General features: G+C 35.6%; 1 protein-coding gene across 1 annotated transcript in view; it reads right to left on the bottom strand.

The window, feature by feature from the left end:
• rbm19 (RNA binding motif protein 19) overlaps window positions 1-21300 on the bottom strand; it is a 77623-nt gene that overhangs the window by 4425 nt on the left and 51898 nt on the right. Inside the window, exon 24 of the mRNA XM_007902328.2 lies at window positions 9211-9299. Within this exon, the coding sequence (XP_007900519.2) occupies window positions 9232-9299 (68 nt within the window). The 3' untranslated portion in view covers window positions 9211-9231. The remainder of the gene's footprint in view (window positions 1-9210; window positions 9300-21300) is intronic.

Here is a 21300-nt window from a genome sequence, read left to right as displayed (position 1 = left end):
TCCAATTTCTCTAACTAGTATAGGCAGAGACAGCCAGTGGAGGTGGCACATACTTTGCAGAACTGGTTCCACTTATGATCATTTCATCCAATGATTAAAAGGAGTTTCATGTTGTGGTAATGAAATAAGATTAACAGCTGCCCATTATTTCACTTGTAGACACTCAAAAAAGAGTGTTACATGACTAACACTTAAAATAAGGTACATCCAATCCTATTGTGTGTTTGGTATCATCTCCTTTCTCCTCCACAAAAGTGTAGGAATACTACACATATATATATATATATAAGCAAGAAGCAATTGCAAGCTGAACTCCATATTATGTGAACATTTCCGCTTAAAATTTTGACTTGGAATTATACTTTTAAAAATTCCCCATGCCAAAAAGAACATTAATTCGGAACGACCAAGTACATGAAATAAAATCAAGATGTAAATGGCTTGAAATCCTTTAGTAAGACTGTTTTTGCATTTCAAAACAGATTTGCAGAATATAGAAGTTCGAAAATAGGCGAGCAGCAAAAACGAAGGGATGGTGGTGATGGGTAACGTGACAAAATCTGTGACACGAGAGTACAATTTCCTACTCAAATATGAAGAGTTCATTATATTAGAAGTTTGATTTTTAATCAAGAAACGAAGGTGCGTTGAAATCAATTATATTACAAATAAAAATACAAAAGCAGGAAAATAGTATTTTATTGGAACCACATTTTTTTCAAACCAGGGCTGTGACCATCTGCGCTATGCATCACATTGAAATTGTCCTGCATTAAAAATTCACCATCAAGTGAATTTTCAAGGGATTTGCAGTAATTAGATGACAAAATGCCGGCAAATCTCAGCCGCACTGAAGATGTTACTCTGGGGTCAAAGACTCAACACTTTCAGCTGGGTAATTTGTAAGTGTCAATCACGCGCAGCCATCAGAGAACAGATCTAACGGCTGAATTCTAAGTAACTTCACAACATAGCCTTCGGCTAGGCAGGCTGCTTGTGAAATACACGGGTATTTATTACAGGGGCCAAATTTGAAACAAGCTACATTTTTTTTTAATGCACATTATTATACTGACATGGCTTTTGAAGCCGACTGCTCATCATCATCATCCAGAGGTTCAGGTTTGAACCAACTACTACACTTATCCTCTACAATCATCAATATCACCTCAAAAACACGAAAGTAGTAAACACATCTTAATGTTGGTAAACAGACCCTCGCCCTAAGACCAGGATCATTATCTACATGACAAGAAGCTTACAACATGTTATTTTAAGTGGCTCACTAACACATCTGTTGTTTGGCATGATACTAAGTTCTCCTACACGGCATCAAATTTGAACACATGTAATTAGCTGCGAAAAGCAAAATAGAGTATTTGTGATAGCGGCACTATTGCTTATCACAAATTAATGATGCTCATTTCAAATTGACATCTCCATTAAAAGGGTAACTGCATTTTCCCTTTGCAGGTCAAATGGAACCAGAATAAACTGACATATCCTAAAGCTACAGTACATCAAATGTATTATGCAAAAAAGTCAGAGTGGGTCAAAGACTATGTAAATAATGTTGCAGAACCCTACAGGAAAAAAATGCTATCACGTTCGCAGTGATCATTGTTATATTTTGGCTGCTACGCAGAGCAAAGGATCACTTTGCATGCAGAAACCATATTTTATGGATAGACTCGATGCAGACAGAAATATTTCAGCTTTTCATAGAAAGTACAAATATGGATTTGCCAGTGTTGTCTGTGTCAAGTTCAAAGTTGGAACTCTACTCTTGCTTAATTTGATGTGCATTTCTTTTGTTTATTAAAAACAATTTCAATGCATTGTTCCTCTCTTTCACTCTCCAAATTAATATGTTTGCTATTTTGTGTTACTTTCTCCACTCACCTTCCTCCCTGATACCCTAGCTTTGCTTCCTCCCTTTCGATATAGTGCATTGTTTTATTTTCTATTATCAAAATGAGAAGCATTTCTGTATGTGTGTGTGTGGGGGGGGGGGGGGAGGGAAGGGAAAGAAAGAGAATCATCCATGAAGGATCTGGACTGGAACTAGTGTTTACTGACAATTTTCATTGCGAAGGAAAAAAATTGCACCTCCATTGTCATCTCCATTTTAACTGCGAATGCTTTTTTTTGCAACTTGAAAGACATTTCTTCCTTTAACCAAAAAACAAGATTAATTGATCATTCATTTTATTGCTGTGTGGTGGGGTATTTTTTTGCTGCTGTAGATCAAGTGCTGTCTTTTCCTACTTAACAGTCAATGCAGTGCAAAGTAACTCACTGTGTAAAGCCCTTTCAAGATAGTTCTATCTGATAAGGCGCTATATCAAATGCACGTATTATCTTCATCTTAACTGGTACTTTGTTAATCCTAAACCACACAGTGAATGGTAGAGATTGTGTTTGGGTCAAACTATATCTATTTTGTTTGTCAAACCAGAATCTGCATGACAGCTACTCACTGCATTTGCCATGCTCTCAGGCGCCTGACATTACTGCACTGAACTGCCTGCCAAAACACACACAAGAATGGCCCGAGGATGCCACTCCCTTTAATTTACTTCCCAGTGGGGAAGTGCCTGGCCCCCTGTTTGTTATTGCCCCACAGCATCGCTGCTGAGATCAGGCACTCAATGGCATGGGCGATCAAATCTGGGTCAAACCTGGTGCCCTAGCACACCGTGCCACTGTGTTACCTTGTGTGGCAGGGATCTTTAGGAGGTAGAGGCAATTTCCTGACCGACAATGGCACACAATGCAAAATAGGAGTAACTGTTAGTTTGGATCCATTCCATCTAAAGGCCATTTTGATTACAAAATACAAACAATTTTTAAAAATTGTAATGTGCTAAATAATGATGCTTAGTGGACAGTATACAGGGTATTAAGATGTAAATTGCAGTAGATACCACATGCAGAATTTGTATTCATTACTGGTGTTGGCACTTGCTTAACACAAATAGTGAGCTTTATGCCTGGGTGTAAATAAGCTTCTTTATTTAGCAAGTAACTGATTCTTGCATATGTAAATTTAAAGCGTGTTTGAATCAACCTCCGGCATGATTTCACCATACTGTCCATTTATTTATATAAGGACAAGAAGGAATGTTTGCTTTATTGTTCATAAGACTTTTTTTAAAAAACAATGTAGTTGAAATGCAGCAATATCTTCAGCAACCTTGTCCCATCAACACATTTTCTTCCTTTATTTTAAAATCACTTCTCTTTCTTTCCTTACAAATAGTGCTATGCCTCTTGCGCCCAGGTATTTGCCAAATGTCGATGCTGAATTTGAAGCTGAAAGATGTGCAGAAAAAGATACAAGGCTGTGGATATATGCTTTCAGACTCTCCTATTGGCACGTGAACATCAGGATACAGGATTAGTCGGAATGAGAAAATGCCACATGGGCCATCAAAGAGCTTCCTTTTAGTACATTAATTTATTGTAGTATCAAGGTGGGTAGAATCTTTAGCAGGCAGGTGAAGCCTTGCAACTTCTTACTCTAAAAGAAAAATATTCTCGTCAGCACACTTTAATGCCCCTCAAAAGATGAACAATTACTCCAAATAACATTCCACTATTTATTCTATTAAACTGCACTTTCTTTTTTAAAAAAAGTCTTTTAAAGACCTTTCGAAGTTCTTATGCTTGAAATCATTATGAAGGTTTCAATAGATGGGGGAAAAAGGCAGTTTGACTTGTGTAATATTCTGTTCCAAAAATACTGCCTCATTTTAACGAGTTTACATCCAGCTTTTCCCATTATTCATAACACCTTCCCAAGCCTGTCAGTTGAAGGGACATTTCAATTTTAAAACACAATTGTTAAAGGTACACTTTTGCATATTAACATTACTGTTTCAAAGAAACCAACTCAAAAGAAGTTACAAAATGTTCACAAATTCTAACAAATTCAAATTATCAACTATAGTCACGCCTTTCAAAATTCAGTAAGCTAAAATGTATTTTCCAGTGGAATAAGCCATACACTTAGCATTGAAGCTTGTTCAGAATAGCTTAAAATGCAAAATAATTCATGAATTCTCACATCCCTTTTTTAATTGCCTCACTTTTGTAGGTGTATTTTCACCACTCTTTTTAAATATGCAGAGAACCATTTGTCATGAATGAATAATTTCTATGTATTATCTATGAAAATTTCAAAAGTATGAGCTGCAGCCTGTGAATAATGAAGTTATTTTATTCAAGTTCAGCAGAGAGTTAAGTGTATACATAGAATCCTTACAACAAAAATAAAAATTAAAAGCATCAAACGTGGAAATAGATAGTGCAAGACAACTAATCTACATCTTTAACAAACTTTCCAAAGAATCCCACATATTTTAGAGAGCTTCTGTAAATCTCAAGGCCTAAATTGGATCTTGGGCAAAGAAACAAGAAGCTCTAAATGTCTCCATGACACTACCCCGAGTGAAGGAAGCTAGATAAATACAAGTTGTTGTTGTCTTGTTACAATTTTAGTAAATTCAGAGTAAAGGGAAATCAACAATTTGATTTCTGTTTGCTCTCAGGACTTTGCTATGACTGCTCTGAAACCAACCACTAAGACACATGTAACGTGGGCAGCAGTGACTCACCTACTGCTAATTAGCTTTTGAGATCCAAAATCCATGTGTGGAGAATCACAGGGCACTTATTGGAAACCTACAACTGTGGTGCAGTACTGATTTTTCTTGTTCAACTTAAATTTTATTCAATACTTGTTCAATAAAACAAGACATGGAAGTTTACACAAAGATTCAGAATAGAATGATTCCAGCTGTGGCCAAGGTGGAGACAAACTGACTGGCAGTAAAGATGGAGACGTGGAGAATTTTTTTATTTCACCCACAAAACATAGTCAATTCACTTTATAATATATTCTGTGAAGCGCTGTGAGACATTTCGAAGATGTTTCATCTACAAAATACAGTTAATCCACTTTCGGTATATTCTGTGAAGCGCCTCAACAACATGATAAGGCGCTATATCAAATGCAAGGATTATTATTATTAGGTGTAAGTATAGTGCAAGAATAATTTTAAAACTCGCTGGTAATTTGCCTAAAGCATGAAGTTCAAGGTAAAAACTGGGCAGCAGTCATGAAAGTGAGGATAGGGTCATGGCCAGCTGTAATGAATAGTCTACCAACTCTCACCGTCACTACTCATTCATGAACACAAGGCATGAATCAAGTATGGCATCAGCACTCGAATAAACTTGGTGACTGTAACACTGCACACCTGTAGAAGGAAGAATACCTTCAGGAAGAAAACATTTTTTTCATAAAAAAGAATAGAACAATGTCATTCAGTCCATCAAGAATTCTCTCTCATTCAACATAAAGCCCAGTATATTGTGGACTTTGTTCATGCTCCCTGTATTTTAAAATGAATCACATGTAAAATGGGCGATCCAAAATGGAATTGTGGACAATAATTTAACTAATTGATTCTTAGATGATGCACAGGTTCTTCTTTTGGCTATAATGTCTTGGCCATCTAGATTTTAGAAGTAATTTTCTTGGTAAGCATTTTGCAACAGCACCACCTTATAGAATTAGGAATCAATGGTACATTTTGCTACATGTAGATAATCCCTATTCTCCTTTCATTCTGTTACTGAATCATAAATAGTGCTGCTTCCTATCCCTGCACTGTCATTGGTTAGAATGGAGGTCAGATGCTCTCTCACCTCCCCTAGCTTAACATTAAGAAAGTAGTTATGGCAGCTACCATATCATCGATTATACATTTCAATTAACACACATATATATGTTAAGTGTAAAACCAGTATAAAGCACATGGCCATATATACAAGTTCATAACAACTTTAGTCCCTTGCATTTTTAATGTTCCTGGTATCAGTTAAAGAGGATGTAAGATTACAAATGTATTTGAATCAGCACTGATGAAACTTGCTTAATGGGTCGACACTTCCACTGGTGCATCCCAATTAGCAGGCTTCAGTTGCACATTTATTTGAGGATTGCCAATGTTAAATGGATCTCTTTTAGTACAGAACATTACTGTAGAGCTGCTGGTTTCTACGGAGGACATTGATGCATTTCTCTGGCATGAGTTTTTGGAAATTTTGCATAATCATCTCCTTAGAACCATCGAGTAATTTGTCAAATTGCTTTGTGCTTCTGCAAAGATTTACTGATTGCGATTTCCTAAAGCTTTGCCAGCATCACCCAGCATGCTTCAAAGTCAGTGCTGACGCTGCACTCCACCCAGATTTACTGTGGACAAATCATGCTGGAGTAACAAGGCTACAGAATTTTTTTATATAAAACGTTCTTTTACTGCTTATTTTACATATATCTAGCTATAAATATTGGAATACATTTATTAATTTGGCTAAAATCACTTGCCTGCTATGAAATACAGTTTTGCCAGCCTACGTTTTAATAGTATATATATTTTGATAAGAATTTTTAAAAATTGAGATATTTTTATAAATTCTAGACTGTGCTTTAAGAATCTTTTGTCTTGTGGGCTTTGTTCAAGCAGCTCCGTAGATACATGAACTACCAGCATTTTTGACAGGTTACAAATAAACCCAGCTAAGTACCCAGAGGGCACGAGTCTCAAGAAAAAAATACACAGTTGTGAACAGCAACTGGAAGGATTCAGTAACACATAAAGGGATAAACAAATTCTGTTCTAAACTGTGCACTAAGGTGGGGGGGGTGTAATCTAAAAGAATGCAGTCAATTATCATCAGAAGAGTGGATCAGGTTGGATAATGGGAAGATACTATTGATCTGGAGAAGGAAGAAAGTGGGAGACAGAGGGCGAGAGAGAGGGAACTATTCTGGGGAACCTCCCTCTTCTCCCAAGCTGATAGGGAATGGATTAACCTTCAACTATAAGCACACAGACAGAGCGAGAGACCATAAAATACCCTGCCTAGAATTGTTCAGTGCCAGACAATGTTAAAGAATTTGAAGATGTTCAAGACGATTATATATGACTGAACTGTCCCAAGGTGTTTAAAGTAGGTAAGAGTCATGTCAGGCCATCAAAAAAAAACTATAAATGTAATCATGCATCAAGAGTCAAAAATAAACACTAGTTATAATCTTTTCCAATAATTTTCATTTCTTGGGAGAAACATTTGCTTCATATAAAATGAATGATTCAATCAGTTCTTTTCAGGACAAAAATGTTTCCAACAATGTAGCATCTCTATCCAGGATTAGTGCAACCTTAATTGTTAACATATGACAATAAACTATGATTAAATAAAAGATGCAAGCTACAATTAGCAACTTATAGGCTATTATAGGCAGATTTTTTTTATAAAGGAATTTTCTATTAAAGTAAAGCATTCAAGTCCAACCTGTAGGTGGCAGATGAAAATTGAAGGGTTAACAGTATAAACTGATGGTCACATCATTCGTAATTTTACATGTTCCATTTGTTTTATTCTGATGTGTCTGATGTGAATGTCCAGAATTCTTAAAAGGCATGTAGGCTATTCTTTTTTGTTAATAATTTTCTCTGAATTCCATCTCTCCATCAATGACTATTCCTTTCCTTACACTCTGTTCGTTCTTTGCTCACCAATCCGTTTGCTCATGATTTTGAATTTGCACTTGCTGAGATTTATTTGTATGCTCTATGTAGGCAAGTACTAGAAGTCTTGAAACAACATGGCAGAGACTGGACAGGAGCCAGGGACTTTGAAATTGGGGCAATTGAAAATGGCTGAAGAGGAAAACACTAAAATACTAAGGAAGATGGACCTATTGTGGTGAGTGAAAGAAATAAGCACCAGGGATGTACTCGGAAATACATTTACAATAACTTTGGGTGGGTGGATAATTATGCAAATTCGCATTTAGATAAATCCCTCGTTACAGGTATGGGCTTCATTTTTGTATAAATTATTTTTTAAAAAGCTTATTTCAGCCACAGTTAAAATTAATGTTGAATTCAATGCCTGAAATGTATTCTGATGTTCCAAACCATTCAGTTTCTGTCATCTCCTCTGATTATGTAAATCACTGGGGAAAAAAATAAGATCAACCATATGTTTTTCTAGAGGTGGGTCAAGCTGAGTACTGATGAAAAATCATCATATATATTGGCAGACACGTTCAAGTGCTGGAAGAAACGCTGAGACTGAAAGCAGGAGCATGCAGCAAGTGTCCTAACTCTAATGCTGCCAGGTCACTGCTCTTAAACACAAAGCACGTCTTTAAATTACCTTCATCAACAGATAGAAAAAAAAATTCCAGAGTTCCGCTGCAAGTAATCAAACCCATGATACAGAGGCAAAGGGACCTCTGACTAAACAGGGCAAAACCTGCATGACAGCACGTTTTAAATATAGACTCGCTTCGGAATAGGATTGTACTATTATGGCTAATCTCAATAAATATTTAAGTTTCTTTCCATTTTTGGTAAACTTCATTTCTAGAAAAATATTCAGGCTTCTCTTGACTATACCATCAAAAATATAGTCAAATCTAATCCATCTTGAAAGTCAAATTTACAGCAAAGTCAAATTTGTTGGATCCTTTCACAGTAAGCAATCGTGCAGACAGTGACGTACATTCAAGACTGGCTATTTGTACAATACTTTGTCTGCTCAGACCGATCAGATTACAAGGATTTCAGGTCATGTTCTGAAAATCAGAACATACTGAAGTGCAATGATTATTGCAAAATTACATCGATTTATTTCAATTTTTTATTAATCACCTGCAAATGATTGCATCAGGGGTTAATGGTGAATTACACTGATTACTCATTCTTTCCAAAATAAATTCAAGATTTTAATTTTTGACTTGATCATCGACAAAACAGTACTGGAAAGTACAATGCGATGCATCAATTTCTTTTAGCACGCTCAATAAACAGTAAACTCTCATACTCTTAAGTTGACTGTTCTAGGCATTCTCACTCTGGCTTATAAACTAGCGTCTGCAGCAAAAAAATAAACCCTGCTCTTCTTCTTAAAAGTTATCGTGATTAGTTTCACACTGAATATGCCCTACAATTTGATGCACCCAGCATCACAAAGTAAAGCAATCGAGGTTTAAATGGGTCAACCTTTTATTCCCCTCTCTATTCCATGTAATATGCTATTAGTGCATATGTTGAGCTGCTCCTGAAATAACATTATGTTTATTCCTTGATGCAGCGAGGACTGTGCAAATACAGTTAAAGTACTTACTATCAAATGGAGACATAGTGCTCAGTCCTCTTGCTCCATATCATCCATAATTCCATCCAGGTTCTTTGCTTGCTTCTTTTTCGGAGAATCTATTGTGAAGAAGCATGGAGAAAGAACAGAGAAAAAAAAAGGAAGATATGAATTTGAAGACAATCAATATGCAATAATTAGATTTGAATCCCCCCACCCACACACACACACACATTTCTTGAGTCTCATTTGCTCAGCGGTAATAAATAGGCCATCCATACAATGGAGTGGGAAATTGGATTTGGGGAGTAGTCGTACCAGGATGCCTAGAAATAGAACAGTAAGTAGTAAAGCATGAACTGTCTATCATTTACATCATTAACACCAACAATAGAATGCCATGCTCCTGCAGATGAGCAACTGATTAAACCAGCAGCCATTAGTGCTAGGGCGCAGTGAATATATTTGGATTTTAAAGCAAAGGAAACGAGCTTCGAAGAAAAACATTACACCAACGATTTGGCCTTAACAGAGGCTTCAGTTGCATTGCTCAATTCCTATGAAAAAAAACTGGAAGGTTTCCTAAATATACAATCATCACTACCTAGAGTCCCATTACAACAACAAATTAGGTGCAATCACCTAATTATGTCATTAGAACTGACATTCGGCATGATCGAAAGTCAGATTACTTTAATTTTTAAATTCAGATCATTCAAAAGCAATTCCTAAACCTGATCTAAAGACGTAGTATTAAAATAACCAATGGAACAAAATGGTAAAACTGATGTTCATGGAGATATTTCACCCCCTCCAAAAAAAAGGAGAAAAAAAGAAAAAACATTCCAAAATAGGAAGAAATCTAGACAACAACAACTTGCATTTATGTAGCACCCTTCACATAGGGTAGTGTCTTGGGGGGCTTTAGATAGGTATAAATCAGGTACAAATATTATTACAAATTGAAAATCTATTGCACAAAATGTTGTCCTTGAATTTTTCTAGTTACACATTTTTATTATCGTTTTTAAAAATATATATAACAAAAAAGACACTCAAATTAGCATAACATTGACAGAAAGTGAACGTGCAAATACAGAAAAGATGAACGATCGATTCATTCATAATTTTAGGTTTGCACTTTGGGACTCACTCCTTCTTCCATTCTATTTGATGCCCTGCTAGAAGCTTCGAAAGCAAGCTGCAGTAGGCTTCAGTTGTTTTATTGGTTTTCGCCTAAACATTGCAGCTCTAGCGTTTTCAAACCACCTTTGAACAATTAGTGCTTGCAGATGCATGAACAGGACCACAAGTGCAATTCCCAGTATGCATGCTTGATGAAGAAACCCCATTGTGTGGTGAAGCAAAATTACAATTTGATAGCAAAATTAAGATTTTTTTTAAATTCCAAGGTCAAAGGTTTGTGATTTTAGGTACACATCTGTTTGGTATATTCCCATTTTCAAGAGGAATCCAGAGCCTTGATGAAAACTAGTGCCTCATTCAAAACCCAATAAAGCATTCTTAAGTTATTGAGGTGACAAATTAGTGGTTGAGGACAAGGAACTGAGACACAGTTCTGTGGATTAATTTTTCTCCATAATGTCCATTTTTGAATGGATCCAAAGCCTGAAGACAGAGAGAGACCACTTCCGTTCAGGGCAAAAACCATGAGGCATTTGGATGTTAATGAGGTGACAAATCAAGTGTTTTAAGAGACATGAAGGATTTCAACCGCAGAGGAACCGATTTTGAAAAGAATCAAATATCCGACGATATGTCGTCAGCCAAGAAATGTTGTTACAATTCTGATGTAAAAACTATTTTAAAGTTAATAATGCGATACGGTAATGTTTACAGTGAGATATAACTATTAACATGTCAAGGGACTGGAGTTGGGAATAAGAGTTCATGGAGGGGGAAGCAAAACGTTAATGAAAGAACCTGTTATTTTCTGGCAATATGCATGTTTAAATACTCAGGACATCATTAATTTAACTACAATAGCCCATTTAGCTGCAAACATTCAGAAGAAAAATAGTGGTGGACCTCATTCTTCTTTGATGGGCAGTTTCTTCAATTATATTGTCCAAAAAGGATAGCCTGTGCTCCCTGTATATTTCGCACTCCATCAGAGGGCCAGTCAAAGTTTGACCCTCCAGCCATCAAACCCGCTTTTTGGAACACTCTATTCTAACCTTTCCACATCTCTTCAGTCTTTCAAAAATCTCCTGAAAACCTGCTGTTTTTAGCTTTTGTGCTACTGCCTCTAAATTTCTATGAACCTTGGCCAAGAACCTTCACACCCATTGTTAAATGTTCTGAGATATTCTTTTACATATACAGTATAGCACAATGTAAATCCAAGTTGTTAGTGTTGAGCAAAATAAGAAGTGTACTTTTCAGTTAGCTAAAATATCAGGTTGCCTGAGCTCCAGGTACAAGCTAGGACACGGTGTGATGATCAGAACATTACGTTAAGTCAAGTCGACAACTGAATTATGGAAGGTTCTGAAAATAATCTGAATTACTAGTAATACCCTCTGGTCTAACAAGGCTCCATATGACAACGATTCCATCATAGTAACTTCAGTAAAATGCTGTGCAAAAGTTCACTGACAACAAGGGAGGAATGTTGGAAACCATGAAATCCCTATTTTAAAAAAATAATAATCTTTGCATTTGATATAGTGCACTTTGAGACGTTTCAAAGTGCTTCACAGAATATATTGTAAAGTGGATTGACTGTATTTTGTGGGTGAAGCACGGCAGCCAATTGCGCACAGCAATTGTTTTTGGATTCTATATGAAACCTACTAGAGAGCCTGACTGTAAACCACCTACACGTTTTAAAACAATTCAAACAAATGCCCAAACCCTGACAGAAACTGATGTACTATGGACTGCTTGAATTTTTCTTCCTAACGTACTACATGGATGAAGCCGTTATATTTTTGACAAAGCAAATAGTTCTCCGTAGAGGTCTCCAAGCGCAAAACTCAGTTATTCTTCTAAGTTCCTCCAAGAAACTTTTATTTGGCAGTCACATTTCCTCTCCCGAGGAAGTATCTTGATATTTTTAATCATGCACTTCACTACTGATCTTAACAAGAAATCGGTTTGTGCTTCTGATTTGCTATGTCTTGAGTATTTTTGTTCCAGTCACTTCTGATTCAAAATAACGATTTAGAGTTGAACAGTTTAAGTGAAACTATGAACAATTCTTAAAACTAAAATATAAATCATTTTACATTTTCTTTTTAAAAAAACTGTTTAAACGCATCTGACTATTACAAATAATTGATAAAACACAAACCTACATTAGATCAATTGTACTACCCACCTAAAAATGCTTGCTTATTGTGCAAGACTCTTTACCAACTTTGGAAATGTAGATATGTGAAAAAACTAAATGAACTCAATCTCTGCCTTGACAAGTTATTAAACTTATCTAAATATTCATTTTTTCAAAAAAAAATTAAAATTATTGTTCTCCTTGATCCTTTTTGGGGGATATTCTGCCACCATTTTATGATCATTATAACACTTGCTTGCATTACAACTTATTACATTTCCTTTTATTTTGAAAACAATATTTGGAGTGCAATTTTCCTCAGCAAAGTTCTGTTTAATGCAGATTTAAAAGTCACAGCAAGATGGCAATAGCTGTACTAGGAACAAACAGCTGGTAGTTACACATTTAACGTTAGCTCCAGACAACACCGGGTATGTAAGCCTTGGTGGCATTAACCAACAAGCATATTGTTGCACTTGACATGCTGCAAAATGTGTAAATAAGCTGTTTTTCTCCTGCAAACTCTACAGCTGCAACAGAATGATGATAAATAATATGTAAATAGAAGAAAACATCAATAAATTATAAATTAACTTGACAGGACAGTTTTGAAGAAATCCACTTTGCATTTCTGATTGCAACTAATGATTTTTCCATTAATGTTGTGACAGAATGCAAATGTGTTGTACACAGCCCAAGATAATGCTTTTCATTTATATCCCCTTTTTCCCTTCAAAGTATCCTTATGCTGTGAAGGCAACTGAATGGATCACACATTTCTCCTCGCTGCCTGATGTTAATACTGTTCCATGCTGAGCAGTAGTTACTTTGTCAGTTTAACCACAAAGCATCACTTCTTATTTTGCCAGATTGTCTGTTCTGTGGATATATGGGGACATATTGTTAGTGGAACATCAAAGGCTCCATCACCATGTTTTGCGAACTGTTGATGTTGTTCCTGTAAAGGAATCAACTGTCGCATGCATCTTATCTTAAAGAAAAATCTTGTTTTTTTGGCTGCCTGAATTTAATGTTGGGTTCCACACGATGCAAGCTCCCCTGGTGGTTGAAGGTGGTCATTGCCCACTCACAAACCAACTTTGAACAATTTAGATTAAGTACCTAAAAGTTAAGGGTCTTAATTAATAATCTATACCAAGCAGCTTCTAAGGATTTTTGATTCCTTCCCAACAGATCAAATACTCATTAAGCCCCTTTATGAAGAGGCGAGTACACATATGCAGAGATTCACCAGCATGATCGTAGTTAGCCTTCGATCTCTGCCACTCATTTCCGAGGCAAAATTACTCTCGAGTGTGATCTGAGATGACCATACAGGAATCTTTCTTGGGTGCCTGCCAGCAAGACTGAAATGGATAGTCTATAATAAGCCAAGTCTTGTCACCCACAAAAAATAGTTTTGGCCAAAAGCCCCCAAAATACTTTGAATGTTAAACGTAGCTTAAAATTGGTGACATGAGGATTGCAGTGAATTAGAGAGGTCTACTATGTAAGAATGTGGAGCACGAGCTGGTCACAAAGGTAAGGAGAGATTCGTCAAATTAAGCTAGTTGGGGATCTCAAAGGTACTTCATGTTCGAATTGCTATAAATAAGCTGCAGGTGGTAAATACAACTTGAAGCACAAATTCTAAGAGACAACAGTATATTCAGAGTGAAAGCAGTTAGAGTTGCATCGTTTAGGTGCTGGAATGCAGGAAAGATTCACAGTGGCCGATTAGAGGATATTACATTGCAGTGAAGAAAGGTATTAATATAGACAGCAAAGGACAAAAGTTTTCTTAAGCAAGACACAAGATTTATTCCTGGTCTTGAATATAAATTATTATAGTTATAGAGACTAAGCATCAAAGAGAGTGCAGTGATATGAACCAATGACTGAATTCAAAAATGAAAAGGACGTGGATAAACTGACAATACTGTGAAGAAATTTCCTTCCAGACATCAAAAAGGCAATGTGAGTTTTGTAGCCAGACATTTTTTTGTACTAAGAAACCCAGGTGAAATAAGAGTACAATGGAGGTGGAATGTTTTGACGCATTCTCCAATGCAAGAACTAGTGTTCAGCAATGAATGGTTCCTACATTCTAAAGTACAAATTATTGACATGAGACTAATTCATTTTGAAGTTGCACTAACCATTCATACACAACCAAAATAACAGTTTATGGTAAAAGCTTTGATAAAGTATTGAAGCTTGGACTTACTGTACAATGTATGGTAAACCAAGCAAAATCTTTTACAACAAAACTGTAAACAAATTGTGTAAAATGGCCAGGATGCAGAAAAGTCATTAAAAGAAGTATGAATACCAAATCTCACACTGAGGCAGAGACACAGCCACAGGAGAGGTAGAAACTGCAGGAAGAAATTCAGCAGGTTTGAACAGGATTCGATATAGGGCACAGAAGCATCCTATTACCTAAAAAATCTCCCGGAGTGTAATAGATTAAAACAAAACATCTAGCAGTATTTGGAAATGATCGAAACACAAAGAAGCACGTCTTAAGAATGAAGGGAAACAAAACAAAGGCTTGTAAAGCACAGAAATCAAAGAGAACCAGAATAACTCGGCAGTGGTGATGTTCACACGATAGGGTGTAAAGTCAGTGACAAGGCATTGCACAGCAAAGCTGTTTTTTTGCAGTATTGGTACAAGTTCATTCAGAGCATACCGTATATAAATTGCATGTTCCTTGAGGCACCTGGATTTTATGGTTAGTAATCCAATTACGGCATACCAGAGAGTAGAAAATCAATTGCATGCGAGCACTAAACCAGTGAAAAATGTCAATGACTGAAACTATAAATATTCGGGGGAAAAAAATCTTTACTTGTGCCTTGCAATAAACTGACTCTTTAGCATAGGACTAATCAATGTTGATCAGGAAAATAAGAACTTAAGGACCTATGCTTATTGCTAGAGGTTAAAAATAACCAGCCATTCAGTTAGCCAACAAAATAAGAGAAATATGGCTTGATTCATTTCAAACAGTGCTAAAGAGGAAATCTGTCCAGTTCTTTTAAATGCTAATTTTTGCCAACACAATTATCCCTCCTGATGCTTGTACTCCCCACCCTTCCCCCAGACAAACTGGACTTGTAACTGCAACTTTTCACAAGGAATATGCAATTTCTTTCCCATTCTCTTCCTGCAAAAACTTCTGATTTCATTGTGGGCAGGTTTCTCAAGCACATTTTCAAACAAATGTTCCCAATATAATGCAAAGAAAGTCACGTGAACTATTTTGTGATTCTAAATGCGATGGTGCATCCCAACTGGCCCTTTTTCTCCTTGGCTAATTTATTGGAGAAATGCCCCTTTACTTCCTTACTGTAATTTCTTGCCACAAGTAAAGTGGTGGGATACCTTTGTTTGGTGGTGTTAAATAATAAAAGGATATTCATCTATTCTGGCCTTTTCAAATCGTATCCTTGCACCAAAATAGATGCACTAAAATTAATTAGAATATCTTAAAAAACAGTGCACAATAATAAGAGTATAGGATTATGACCTTTTTATACACAATTAATACCCATACAGCACTAAATTCTCATATTTATTCAGTTCCCACTACTTGTTTTATGCGATTCAATTCACTCCCAGTCAGTAAGCTAGCTATTCATGGTTCAGGAAAGTCCCTCAGGATTTTCATAGAAGTCAATTATAAAGGTCTGATATTATGTTGCATTTAAAATCTTTGCATGCTAATGATAAGATGACAAGCATATGTAAAATCTTATTTTCTTACAGATCACATTCAAGATTTATTTTTAAAATCATCACAATTCAACCTAATACAAAGGCACTGTTAGTCACCTGGGCATTTTAAATATTTCAGAATAGCCAGGATATTTCCAATTTAAGGTAAGTAAAATGGTAAGTAAGGTATTTGAATACTCAGACAACACATAGATCCTAGTAAATTTTTGTCCCCTTGGCTAGACATTTATTTGTTATAATGATTTTTGAGATCTCACACACTAACATTAAAATAAAACTCACTATATCTGCAACACAGGTATTCAGACACCAAGAGGTTTAATTACTGTAAGATTAATCTTAAATAAATAAATATCTTGTAAAAAAAAGAGCTACTGCTCATTATATTCCTTTCTCCTTCTCTATTATTTTAATTTGATCTCAAAAGTCTATTCTAGTCTCCCACAGCCATTTTGCTGTTGAATAATTGTCAAAAAGCAGTATTTTGTTTGCTGGGTCCCACCATAAATTTTATTTTAAGAAACAAATCAGATTTCCTCATCTTCTCTGGAAAGCAACTTGAATCGTTTTGGTTCCATCATGACTGGGCATCCTCCAGTATCTCATCCAATGGTCATTATTCATGTGGGATTCTTGAAGGCAAGTCTTTCCCTAACCCTTTGGGTGCTGAGGCCAAATGCAGAGCCCCAAGTGCTGCTCTAGCTGAAACAGCTAACTCAGCACAGACCAGCGATCAAAGCAGCAAACTTGCCAGGTTGGCTTTTTAAATGCATTTTGGCAACATCAGCTTAAATTAACACACTTTTTAAAATTCTAGAAATAATAGATCTATTAAGATGCTAATACCTCATAATTTAAAAATCCCGTGTACACACATTCGATTTATTTAAATGCACAATGTTCCCCCTTATTGGATTACAATTGCATCACTGATTAGATCTGACCGAATCTCACCTACAGCATATTACAATACTCGCATTACTTCTGCAACCAAACAATGAAGTGATTTACAAAATAAAACTTTTAATGTTTATTAAAAATACGATTTAACAAAGAGACATAAGATCCTGAACTTAAGAGACATTCGTAGAGAAAAAGGAAAGTAGAATGTTTCACTGAGAACTTTACTTCAATACCACATTGCATATAAATCTTCAATATCTAGTCTTGTTTAAGTTCCTTAAAATAATGACATTGAAATACCCAACAAACATTTCCAAGAATACAGACCTAGATCTAAAAATATTACTGTTAATTCCCTAAAATAGTTTTAAGATTTCTTTCAATACAAAGCAAATGCGATTATCTCCTCAGTATAAACTCCTTAAATTATTAATAAGAGGCAGAATTATGTTAATAGAGGTTTTCCTATACCAACCGCTGCTAGAAAATGGTCATGATGAACCAGAGTAAACAATCGCTTTCCTTGCATCAGATATTTTGTTAATGGAATCATTTACGGACTTCTTTGAATTCCAGTCATCCTTTTTAATACTGCCAGTGTTCTCTCGTCTCAATCCCCTTCCTTGATGGCCCTTTGAACACGTGCAAAAGTGAATGTGTCACGACGTCTTTACAAATGGTATTTATTTGAGGAAAGGAAAATGGTCAACTCTGAAATTTAAATATCACCAAACTCCAGTGTGAAAACTCTTCATTGGTATTGCAGTAACTTCTTTAAATTATGGAAAGCTTTAGTGAATATTTTTTAAGCTTACCTTTTCACTATCAAATTAGTACATGCAGGTCATTGCAAAAACTTGTTTCTGTCCTGGACCATACTATTAAATGTACCACTATGATATTTTACCACTATGATTTTGTGGGAGAATATGATATTCGCCCACAAAAGATACAATCAATTCACTTTACAGTGTAATCTGTGAAGCGCTTTGACACATCTCAAAGACATGATAAGGCGCTATATCAAATGCAAGAATTAGTATTATTGTAGGACGCAATTCGATTGAAATTTGGTGAAATAACTAGAAAATGAAAATCTCCAATTTTGCAAATTTTAGTGAAATCCTGAGATACCGTGCCTTTTTTAAAGTTTTCAAAAAGTCATGGGATGCGGTAAAGAAAAACTGATTTTCAGCTGCTGTGACTTCACACAGCTGATTGAGTGCACACAGTCGCCTAACTGCACAATAACATCAGCAAAAAACAAATCAGTTTGCTGTGATCATAATGTTACAGCTCTTTTACTTCAACTAAATTGTCTTATCTTGTGGTTTTACTTTAGAAGGCAGCGTTCATATAGACACACTGTTTTTAAACGACTGCCACAAAATATACAGTCAATTCAGGTTACAATACATCCTGTGAAGCGCTTTGAGACGTCTCAAAGATGTGATAAGGTGCTATATCAATTGCAAGGATTACTATTATTGGTAGTAGTACTGAGTCCTAATTTAAGAAATAAAGCAATTCTTAAGCAGTAAACAACAACAAATTAGACATCAGAAGGACACTGTAAACACTGCAACTTATTCTTTCTGGTTTAAAAAATAAGTATCAAACAAATAACAAATAGAATTTTCAGCATTGCTCTGGTGTTTTGGTGCAGAAATGCTGTGTTAGTTCCTAATGAATTAAGCGATCGGAAAAAGCTAACAATATTTCAGATAAATATTTTAAAGGACACATCATAAATATCATCATATCATACAGCTTACTTGTCCATGCAGCGAGTGCCACCAACTGCACTCGCTGCATGGAGGTTTCAGAGAGCAAATTAAATGAAGGTGACTGAGCAACCCAACAGGCCATTGTGTTAGTCACCACTTAATGCCATAAGACCAGAAATTCACAGGTTTCAATTTACATCTATGCTGAATTAACAGATCTCTGGTGACCTAAACACCTCTTATTTAGAGAAGGGAAAAATCAGGTAGGGTTTCACTCCTGAATGCTATCTGGAGATTTGGGGTTTAAAACTAGTTTTCTCTATTGGAAGACTCAATGCACTGGGATGGACTTTTACACACAGGGCCATTGGATGAGCTATAGCTGTAAATATACTTATTTATGAAGTAATTTATCAGAAAAAAACACTGCACAGAAACAATGGATACAATGGCAAGAATTACATACACTGTCTATGGATTAGAACAGAAATTCCATCAATCCGCAATCAAGCACAAATACCAATGATGGACCCAACAGTACCTGTAATTTATGCCATGACCATAGGTTAGTATTTTTATCACATACAATATTACTTGAGTAGCACAATTCTCTACTTTAGCATCTTGCCAAATGTCAAGTAATTTATCCTCAACTTCCTGTGCCCGTATTTTATAGTTGCATTTTAATATCACAGCCCTTTTGATTTATTTTGGTTTCTTGAGATTCAAGTTACATTTGCGCAACTACAGGATTATTAAGCGGAATGTCCATTTTAGTGTGTCTTCTCCTTCATTTAACAGAGAAATCATTGTGAAGTAGCTCACTGTTCCTGAATAAATACAAATCATAAATAAATTATTGATACAATTTTACCATTTCAAATTGCTACTGCTTATAAAATGAGTAAAAACAATATTAAAATGCTTCATGTTTCACAGTATTTCAGATTACATGGCTGTAACTAAAAAGCAATTGAAACCCTGCAGGCAACGCATTTTATTTTCTCTGTTTGGGGCCTCATCAAGTGTTGCTGTTAATACAGTTCTCCAGATGAAAGAAATACACATCATCAGATCAACAGTGCATCAGATTTGCTGTTGGCAAAATAACCTAGTGAGAACTCATTTCTCGCTGGTCAGGGTACTGTGAATTGCAAAATACTAATGAGCAAGGAATGGAGTTTCATTTTTTCCAGGTGAAAACACTGAGGCGATGAAAGAAAGCTATAAAAAAATTAAATTTTTCCATCTTAAAATTAATATACAGACCAAGAATGATTGTCTTCCAAGGTAATGCAAACCTTATTGTTCTACCCACCTACAGCATTCTGTTGTAAAGGTTAGTAATTATAACATACATATATACAAATTTTGCCATTTTAAAATATCATCACTTACATAGTTAACTCCAAATCAGTGATGGGTGACAGTACAAATGTGTTTTTATATTGAAGCATAAAGATATGCAATATAATCAAGCCTTATAATGTCACTTACAATTTCTTTCCCATCCTGACCATTGTTTTTCTTAATAACTTGCAATATTTGCAAAGAAAAGAAACACATTTAAAACCGCAGAAGTGCATCTGATGTGACAGAAGGTCACATCATGTAACAATCTTCATGACTGTTTTAAAACAGACACCTGGCAAGAAATCCTGTGAATTGCCATTAAAAAAGGTCATGCTTTTCAGCATGGCTATGTATATTAATCATAGACTCTTCAATAAAGATTCACTTGCAAATATTTCAGATGACTAAACTGTTAGCAACTCAGACTATGCCATAGCAACACTTGAACGCCCATCTATAAATAACTGGAAATAGCTGCATACTGCCTCACCTATGTTTGCCATGATAATCACCCTCACTAACAGCACTTATCAGGCAGGCTTATCACTTGCACTGCAACAGTGGAAAGTAGTGATGAATAAAATGGGAACAATTTGCCTGAGGAATACACATCAAACAGAATTTCTTTTCAAAAAATAAATAGCTGGTATTTAATCATTTTTGAAGGATTTAAAAAACTTATATTTTGAAAGACTGTGCAACTGTCCGATTATGTGGCTGTCAAAATATTGAAAGACTAGATTGTTCATTATACAGTACAAAGAACAACTAATTATCTCAAACTGAAAAAAAACTATTTACCATGTACTTTTGTAAATGTGGGCTCACATTCACTAAATGTCTGCTCTCTTGCTAAAATACATTCTGCAAATCATCATGTGCAACATTTCTGTCAATATTCCTCCCTCTAAGATATAATAGCAAAAAGATTACTGAAAACATATTGACAGAGCACAAAAAGACTTATCAATCCATACCTTAATCAAATAAAAGTTAACTTAAGTAAATCAGTTTCAATGAGGCCCAAAAAATGTACTAAAATATTTAGTGAAAGCAAAACTTCACAAGATCATAAAAGAACTTTGGATAAAACCCTTT

This window comes from Callorhinchus milii, unplaced genomic scaffold (assembly GCF_018977255.1).
Source record: "Callorhinchus milii isolate IMCB2004 unplaced genomic scaffold, IMCB_Cmil_1.0 Scaffold8, whole genome shotgun sequence".
In the NCBI taxonomy this organism is placed as follows: Eukaryota; Metazoa; Chordata; class Chondrichthyes; order Chimaeriformes; family Callorhinchidae; genus Callorhinchus; species Callorhinchus milii.
This window is presented reverse-complemented; position numbering and strand designations above follow the sequence as displayed.